Consider the following 9,304-nt stretch of genomic DNA (forward strand, 5'->3'; position numbering starts at 1 on the left):
TTTAATAAAAAACAAAATGAATGAGGAATATGTGAATTATATCTGCCTGCCTGCCTGCCCACAATACAACCAGCTGTTTTTTTAATCAAGTAGGTATCTATCAAATTTCCTGTCCCTTATGATATAATAATGAATATGATTTCAAGTACACAGCTATGCTGGTATTATGGACAAGAATAAAATAGGCTGCTTGGGGAACATGAAACAAATCTTTTGTACAGCTTTTAATCCTATGGTCACAAGATAGATAGAAAATGCTCATTATTATTTCTGAGAAGGTAATTCAAGATCCAATATACACTTATAACACTGAATAATACTACAGAATTTTAATGTAAAGACTTATGTGTCACAAATAGCAGTAGGACACTTGATACTTACAAGACAAAATTAAGTTGTTTTTCAAATATACACAGCATAACTTTACAAAGTAACTACATTATAAAGATCTGAAGATTAACACCTTCTGAAAGGAAAGTGCGCTACTGAATAGCAGATTAGCGTTTAAGGGCTACATAGAATAAAGCTTGTCTGGGAGATACAGTTCTATTCACAGGAAAGGCCCCTGTGGATTTGTAAAACAAATCTATTGCAATGTCTTTCGAAGGATTTTCAGAAAACATTCTCTTAGAGATTTTACTCAAAAGACTGTTTATCAGTGTATGAAAAAAGATAACACTTCTGGGTGAAGCATTTAGGAGTGTCAAAGTTCATATTTTTTTTTTGTTTGTTATTATTCCATATGGTATATAAAAGCAGGTTGTGGTCCTTCCCTTCATACCAATATTAGAACATAAAGATTTGGCTAACTTCTATGCAAACCATGGTAAAAATGATTAGCTTAGCCTACCCACTAATATTATCCTTGTCTATTTTATCTCAAGGTTTTCTTTTTTCAGTCTCAAAGTCAATCAGAAAATCAGAGAATGATGACATGTTGCTAGATACTATCACGTTAAGAAAAGCTTTTAGGAGTGGGGATTCTGTAGACAAATCAGCGGGCAGCCCTAACGAGCATTACAAAACTGCTGACAACAATATCATCAACGATGAAGATGAAAGAAGCTTAAAGGTGAGCACTTCTTTTTTTTTTATATGCACATAGAAATAGATTGTGATAGGTTGGATACATGGTTATAGCTAATGAATAATACTATGTTTATGCACCACATGCCTACACTCTATAGACCTTTCTGTTATTTGTATAGCATTTCATTCTTACGTTCCATTTTTTTCCCCCTCAAGACTATTGGTCCCCAACACAATTTCTTCAGTCATGATGGCCTTTCGCTGAATCCTGGAATGAAGCAGATGCCGTATTTGGCACTTAAAAGTTCATTAAATCATCCAGACACTGAAGATCAAATTATTGATCTAACGCAGGAAAGGAGAGATCTTGGGGAAGAAGAAACTGCTGGAAAAATTCCCGTAGGAAGAAGAGATTTTGATAGTAAGTACCAGCAAAGTATTTATACCAATTTTGTATGTCGTGCTAATCACATAAAATAGCACCACTGGCTACAAGCTTAAAAGGTACAGAAACATCTTATAGCGGCTGTATTGGTTTATATTAAAAAAAAAAAGATGTACAGGTATACCCCGCTCATACAGCGGGTTAGGAACCGGAGCCCCGCTGTAAAGTGAAAACCGCCTTAAAGTGAAACAAGGCAGTTTTAGCTTTCTTTTCGCTAGTGTTTTTAAAACCTTGAAAATATGTTTGAACTAACATATTGGGGTGCAATAGCGCTATGTTTAATTTAACACTAGCACAGTATTCAATTAATACTGTACCAGTAAAATAGTGACAATTACTGTAGTAAAATTTGCCAGACTATAGCACTGAGACACAGATTGCACTGTAATGCTGTAAACACAGTGAACTAAGCATAACAAAATGGTGTCAGTCACTTTTCTCGCAATCTCATGATGGTTACAGCACTGTTTCAAAATCCTTTTAAAAAAACTTCAGCTCCCCAAAGCGCTGTATTAGCGAATCGCTGTAAAGTGAGGTATACCTGTATATGAAACAAACTGTTCACCTTAAACCCAACATTTTTCTTTCATGATTCGGATAGAATACAAGTTTTAAAAAATTTCCAATTTACTTCTATTATTAAATTTGCTTGATATTCTTTGTTGAAGAGATATCTAGATAGGTAGCATGCAAATGTAAAAGAGAAACAGACTAACAGCGGCACCAATTCTGTCAGTCTCCCAAATTATCAGTTATATCTATATTTTTGTGTTGCTTGCATCAATCATTTACTAGAAGAAAGGGAAAAGATTCCAAAAAGAGATGCAATTATAGCAATCTATGCCCAGACTATTTAGAGCAGGGGTGCTCACACTTTTTGTGTTGGGATCTACTTTTCAAATGACCAACTCAACGAGATATATTCACTAAAAATGGTCCAGCTTCTTAGCTTTACATTCCTGCTTTTTTTCAAATAAAGATACCAAGAGAATGAAGAAACATTGATAAAAGGAGAAAATTAGAAAGTTGTTTAAAATTTCATGCTCTATATCTAAATCATGAAGAAAAAAGTGTGTTTCATATTCCTTTAAGGTTACATGATTTAGCAACACATGGATGTGCAAAAGCATAAAGATACAACAGATAAATCCTGAACTAGCACTGACTTTAATTCGGGTTAACAGGAGCAACCCCTTGTGCCATGTTACAAAACACTGCACTTAAATTACTTCCACGGAACCTTTTACTTTGCACCGCGAGCTTGGCCTGATATGACCCAGTGAGGCTTACAAATAAATTTCAATAGCGCGTCATGCAAACCATTTTTTACCGGGTCAACACGTTTATTTGCCAGAAGTCAATCAGACTTGTTCCTTTAGTATAGCACAGCAGCATCTGTCTTTACTTTTTCTATTTATTGACGCTTTACCTCCTAACTATACCGCCATATCCATTTGGAGAGTTCTCACTTAACCATACTTTTGAAATGCGAATTTTGTTATCGTTCAAAAATAATCTACATTGATTGGTTGAAATCGACCTCTCTCAAAATCCAATCCTGTAGCACTTTTCGTGTCCGACCATCAGACTGTTTAATGACCTGCCTCTTCACACACTGCGGTAGATAAAGCGGTATCCCTAGCAACCATACTCTACTCACGCCCCAGTGTTGAGATTGCGTAACTTGACCACATTGTTTTGATCACATCAGCCGAGATCTACCTATTGGGCACCACTGATTTAGAGGCTGCGTGAAAGCTAAAGGGACAGTACACTAAAATTGTTTTTAAATTAATGTATTTTCCAGCTGCAGAGTATAAAATGTATGAGAATTTGCATTTTCAGGTTTATTTGTGTATATGAAGTAGCTGGTTTTGTGCTTTTATACCACAGCCTATTACAGTGGGTTGAGCTTCAGGTAATATCAGATCTCATTATGTTATCACTTTGTGTACACACTCTTGCTTTCTTATCTTTTATTTGTCTGGAAAACTAAAGCTCAATACATAGAGAGAACAATGGAAAATTATCATTACTTAACTATCCTGCACCCCCACTGGGAGTTTAATTTCTTCTGCTGGCTGTGTTTACTTAGGCTATTCAATAGCCGAGACTCCAGTATCAAAACTTTTAGTATAGGTTGGGATACCACAAGCTAAATCAGCTATTTCAAAGGCCAAAACAGGGGTAAAGGAGCTACTTGTAAACAATTTAATACACTTCAGCAGGTAAAATGGATCATTGGGAACAATTTAAATGGGATCATTTTTTTGGGTGAACTGTCCCTTTAAAACTAAACTTTTATTGATATTAAAATAATAAAAAAAATGGGTGTGTTATGTATAAAAAAAAAAAGAAGAGCTTAATTGCTGGTGGATTATTTATTGCCTTGAATCAATGCGAATAATGGGCCATAAATAATTGATACACTAAAGAGTCGGATCTTAGTTTAAAGGGACAGTCTAGGCCAAAATAAACTTTCATGATTCAGATAGAGCATGTAATTTTAAACAGTTTTCCAATTTACTTTTATGACCAATTTTGCTTTGTTCTCTTGGTATTCTTGGTTGAAAGCTTAACCTAGGAGGTTCATATGTTAATTTCTTAGACCTTGAAGGCCACCTCTTTTCAGAATGCATTTTAACAGTTTTTCACCACTAGAGCGTGTTAGTTCACATATTTCATATAGATAACACTGTGCTCGTGCAGTTATCTGGGAGCAGGCACTGATTGGCTAGACTGCAAGTCTGTCAAAAGAACTGAAATAAAGGGGCAGTTTGCAGAGGCTTAGATACAAGATAATCACAGAGATTAAAATTATATTATTATAACTGTGTTGGTTATGCAAAACTGGGGAATGGGTAATAAAGGGATTATCTATCTTTTAAAACAATAAAAATTCTGGTGTAGACTGTCCCTTTAATATCCTCTCTATACACAAGTCGTGCCTTTAACAGGTCTCTTATATGGTGATGAGCTTATTCTGGTGTACTCATAACATAATGTGGTAGTTATCCAGTAAGCAAAATGACATGCAGTTAACGTGTAATTAGTTACTTTATATTCGATGAAGTATCAGTACTAGATTAGTGATAGTATCAATATAATAGAAACAAAAGAAAGTTCAGGAGTCCCAATTGTAAAAGTAATCCAACGAACTTTATTGTGAAAAAATAATAAAAGTGAATAGTGACACCAGCAGAGTAACAGAGAAACAGCTGGTCCTACTAGATTCGGCTAGTTGCCGTAATCTAAGACCTGCAGTGTACTACAACAAGGGCGTTTAAAAGTAGTGCTCTACACAGTTATTGGCTACTGGGGATACAACAATTACCTCCCACTTAACCCATTATTGGACAAATAGCATTTGGGGTTTTACAGGCACAAGCAACATTAATTGACAATTAGGCTGACATGTTAAAAAATACATCACATCAATGCATATGTATATATACTGTCGATTACAGAATGCAGAAATATGCAGGTTGCAATAATAAAGAAAGACATGCAGTAATAGATGAAAGAACACATTTCAGAGTAATCAGTGCATAAACACAAACAAGCAAATTAACTCTAATATGGCTTATACCTAGATAAACAAAAGTAGATAAAAAATGGATAAACAATGGATAAAAAATATATAAGCAAAAAATAAAATGTCAAACATCAAAAAAGTCCCCAAATAAACCAATCACATATAGGGCTCAACAGCAATAGGTGGAAAAAAATCTCATTCTCCATTATTATCTATTGTGTGGAAACTATAGTTTGATTTGACTTGATTTAAGAACTATGCTTATAAGTATAGCTACAAGTTTATCAGAGCAAGGTATGTAATTAAAGCTGTATATTGGAGTAAGCAAAAGGAGTATACTTGGCAAAGCCAGAAAAAGTCTGGTACTAGATAAAATGTTATATGGGGAACAAAAAAGATTCCAAATGCTGAAACTCACAACCTGAAGTGTATTCCCATATATACATAGAGAATACAGCCAAAAATAGCCGACAAAAGAGTCTATATGTTTGAAGTGTATATATGCTGGTCAGCTAATAATACTAGAATATATATATGGCGGCACTGGTGCAGAACAAAAAGTTCAGCACCAGTGGTTGATTAAATCAAACTCTGAATTGAAGCCATTAGGAGTCTGAGTACGGAGTTTAAATATCCAAAATGCCTCTTGGCGTGCTAAAATAGCATCTTTATCTCCCCCTCTAGACGGTCTCCTAATGGCTTCAATCGCCCGCCATTTAAAAGATCTGACATCTCCACAGTGAATTTCAATGAAATGCCTGGCCAACTCAGAACAAGTTTTTTCATTTTTTATATAGCCTAAGTGTTCACGCACTCTTGTGCGGACATCTCTGGATGTCATACCAATATATTGCAAATGGTGAATATTACATTCAATAAGATAGACTACATAGCTAGTGAAGCATTTGATGCACCCTTTTGTCTCATATGTCTGATTTGTGACACATGAATAGAAAGTTTTGCCTTCTATTATGAAGTCACAGGCCTTACACCTTGAGACTCCACATTTATAGGTACCATTCACAGAGAGCCAGGTAGATGGTTTAGGATCCTGTGGTAGTTGACTAGGAGACAGGATATTTCCTAGAGTAAGGTTTCTAGAATAGACACATTTGAAACCTTTTTCCACTACTGGTTTGAGTTGTTTATCCCCATATAGAATGGGAAAATATTTCTTTAAATATTGCAGATTTCATAAAATTCTGACGAATATTTGGTTCTAAAATGTGTGCGTTTATCAGGTGTTTTATTAGTTTTGCTCTGTAAAATGTCCTTTCTTTCAGTACTGGTGACTTCCTTCAAGGCATTGTTAACCAGTGAGTGGTTATAACCTCTCTTAAGTAGTCTGTGTTTTACCTCTAGGCTCTCCTTTTTGTAATCTGATTCCCTATTGCAGATCCTTCTAGCCCTAAGTATCTGATGGCATTGAGGCCCATATCATGTGGGATGGTGGAATACAAAGACAACACATCTATAGTAAGCCAACTGCTCTGTGGTGTCCAAACCACCTCTTCTAAAAGCTGTAAAATGTGTGTGGTGTCCCTGATATGGCTGTAGAGTGAAAGGACAATGGGTTGCAAGATGGCGTCCAACCATTCTGACAATGGCTCCAGAAGGGAGCCAATGCCAGAAACAATTGGACGTCCCTTGACTTCCTCTAGACTCTTATGTACTTTTGGCAGATGATGGAAGATAGGGACCACTGGGTTATCAACATATAGATAACTGACTGTGTCATCATCCATGAGGTCCAAGTATCTCCCATCATCTAACAAGCTAGATAATTCTCTTTGAAACTTTTTGGTGGGATCATGTGGCAATGTGCAGTAGGTGAGTGGATCACTCAATTGTCTCACTGCTTCAGAAATGTAGGAATCTTTGTCTAAGAGTACCACACTTCCACCCTTGTCAGAATTTCTGATTATGAGAGAATCATTATTTTTAAGAGCACTCAACGCCTCTTTCTCTCTTAGTGACAAGTTGTGGGAGGTTGGTCTGTCAGAGTAGTATAGCGAAGTTAGATCTTCAACCACCCTCTTATGGTAGAGTTCTAATGTTTTGCCTCTACTTTGAATCGGGTAAAACTTTGATGGTGGTTTAAATTTTGGAAAAATACCCTTAGCAGAGTCTTCTAAGGTGTCAGATTCAATCTGTAGACTTTCCAATGCAGTAATATCACAAACATCCTGGAAATTACTGATATTGGAGTAAAGAGGTTCGGTTGTGTTTGGAGTAACAATGTTATCAGTATTTGTGTATGTCAATTCAGAATTATGAAAATGTTTCTGAAGGGTAAGCTTTCTTATAAATCTGTTTACGTCCACTATGGTGTTAAATAAATTAAAACTATTATTTGGACAAAAGCCCAAGCCATAGCTTAACATCCTAATCTCAGTAGGAGTAATTGTGTGCGAAGACAGATTTATAACGCTACCTAAGTTGGACGTTTGTTGTCTCTCAGACAATACCCGTGTTTGCTCCCCACATCCGTTCCTCCCCCTGTGGGTTGTTTGAGGACAGGCCGAAAAACCTGCTGTTTGTTAGTGAAGTCAGATAACACATTGGACACCCCATCATCCATGTTTGACCTAGCAGTACCAAATTTCCCACTTGTTAGATTTTTACTCACTTTGAGTCTAGCTCCTTGACTGAGTTCTGCATCAGTACTGCTAGTATTGCTGGGTGCAGCTTGTAGATTTAAAGATGTTAGTGGATCTACTGCTAGAGGAAAAGATACAATTTCATTATCAGATCCTGAAAAATCCTCACCTGATGTACTGGCAATAAATGATGAATGTTCATCATCTGTGGAATCTGTGTCTGCAAAGCTAACCTTTTTCTTATTTTTTTGATGGCTGAATAAGCTACCACCTGATTCCTCACTTCCTGAGGCTTCACTCCCTTCAAAAGTACTAGATTTGTTCCTATTTTTATTATTTTTATTAGAATTTCTGCCTCTGAACATAGCTTGTTTTTGCCATATAAATACTTTTCCCTCACTGTAATCTCTCTGATCTCTGAGAAATTTGGTATGTTTAGTAGAAATGAGGGTTTTTCTGTTATTCTCAACTACCTCGGCCAACTATTTGTCAAAGCTACTATATTCTTGTAGCTCTTTATATTTTGCAAGATCATTTTGAAGATTAACAATATCATTCCTCACTGCTTGAAGTTGATTAGACTTATACTTAACTAACAAAACCATCAGTCTCAGTGAGCATTCAGATAAAACATCATTCCACTCACCAATAAATACACTATCAGTGATGACAAAATTAGGAAACTTTTTTTTTTTTTTTTTTTTAAATTGTTTTTATTGAGATTCGTTAACAGGCAAACAGGGCATACATGTCAATGAAAGTTTTACAGATAGGTACTTTCCACAAATACAAGCAATACTTACTAGGTTACCTAGTCAAAGTGTGATTACATGCCATAACAATCATAGATTAGGTAGTACATTTAATGCCAGTTACGTTCTGTACCTTCAAAATGATCTAGGGGGCCACTCATGGACCCTTATAACACTCTAAACAGAAACAAAGAAGGTAGCGTCTAAAAGTACGGAGACCACTTTTGGATCTCCTGAGGAGAATCTCAATTTTCTGAATTTTTAGGGTTCAAATCTATAAAATAAACTTAACCTGAAAAACTTACATAAAACCCGTGACTTATACCAATATATAACCAACTCTTGTTTTGTTATTTTATATACTATAGATAAAGGCATTCCTGATCAATAGCAGAGGAGAAAACTGTGCTACTTTCTTTTAGAGTATAATTCACATCTGCTTATACCAGGCAGCCTTCAATATAACTTAATATGGGTCAGCAGCTGGTCTATGTCACTAACATCGAGTTGCTAGGCTAATAAAGCTGCAAGGCGGCTTAGGGATGTAAAAGTGGATACATAAGGCCTATGAGGATCTTCTTTGGGAAATGTGGAGGATTAGTATATAGCCTTAAAGAGAGACATATCTATAGTGCTTTATAGTATGATATGCATAAAAAATATAACACATTAGGTCCAGGGTGATCTTGCTCATAGACACTTATTTAAAAAACTAGAATTGAAACGCTAACATTCACCTAGAACACACAAAGATACTGAAATGTAAATTTTTATACAACAAACTCTTATTGGAATCTGCAGCTTGCTAATCTAAAGGAAGCAAGATAAATAATTATAACCAAATAAAGCATCATGAATCATTATTATTCCAAAAGGGTCTAATACTATTATGTCATTAGTGGTACAGAGTGTCTGCTATGTGAAGTCAGTGCAACCTGGGTTA

At 35.7% G+C, this 9,304-nt stretch overlaps 1 protein-coding gene across 1 annotated transcript; it reads left to right on the forward strand.

The window, feature by feature from the left end:
• Positions 1–823: 823 nt before the first annotated feature.
• On the forward strand, positions 824–6,339 carry PMCH (pro-melanin concentrating hormone). The gene is made up of 3 exons (XM_053719253.1): positions 824–1,072; positions 1,246–1,450; positions 6,293–6,339. The coding sequence occupies exons 1-3, from the start codon at positions 824–826 to the stop codon at positions 6,337–6,339; spliced, it is 501 nt and encodes a 166-aa protein (XP_053575228.1).
• The last annotated feature ends 2,965 nt before the right edge of the window (positions 6,340–9,304 follow it).

Source organism: Bombina bombina, chromosome 6 (assembly GCF_027579735.1).
Source record: "Bombina bombina isolate aBomBom1 chromosome 6, aBomBom1.pri, whole genome shotgun sequence".
NCBI classification, from domain to species: domain Eukaryota; kingdom Metazoa; phylum Chordata; class Amphibia; order Anura; family Bombinatoridae; genus Bombina; species Bombina bombina.

Excerpts from the sequence above, each read along its gene's own strand:
- PMCH (XM_053719253.1), top strand. The coding sequence starts at position 824 with ATGGTAAAAATGATTAGCTTAGCCTACCCACTAATATTATCCTTGTCT. Across the intron at positions 1,073-1,245 it reads AAGATGAAAGAAGCTTAAAG|ACTATTGGTCCCCAACACAA; the intron begins GTGAGCACTTCT and ends TTCCCCCTCAAG. Across the intron at positions 1,451-6,292 it reads AGGAAGAAGAGATTTTGATA|TACTGGTGACTTCCTTCAAG; the intron begins GTAAGTACCAGC and ends CCTTTCTTTCAG.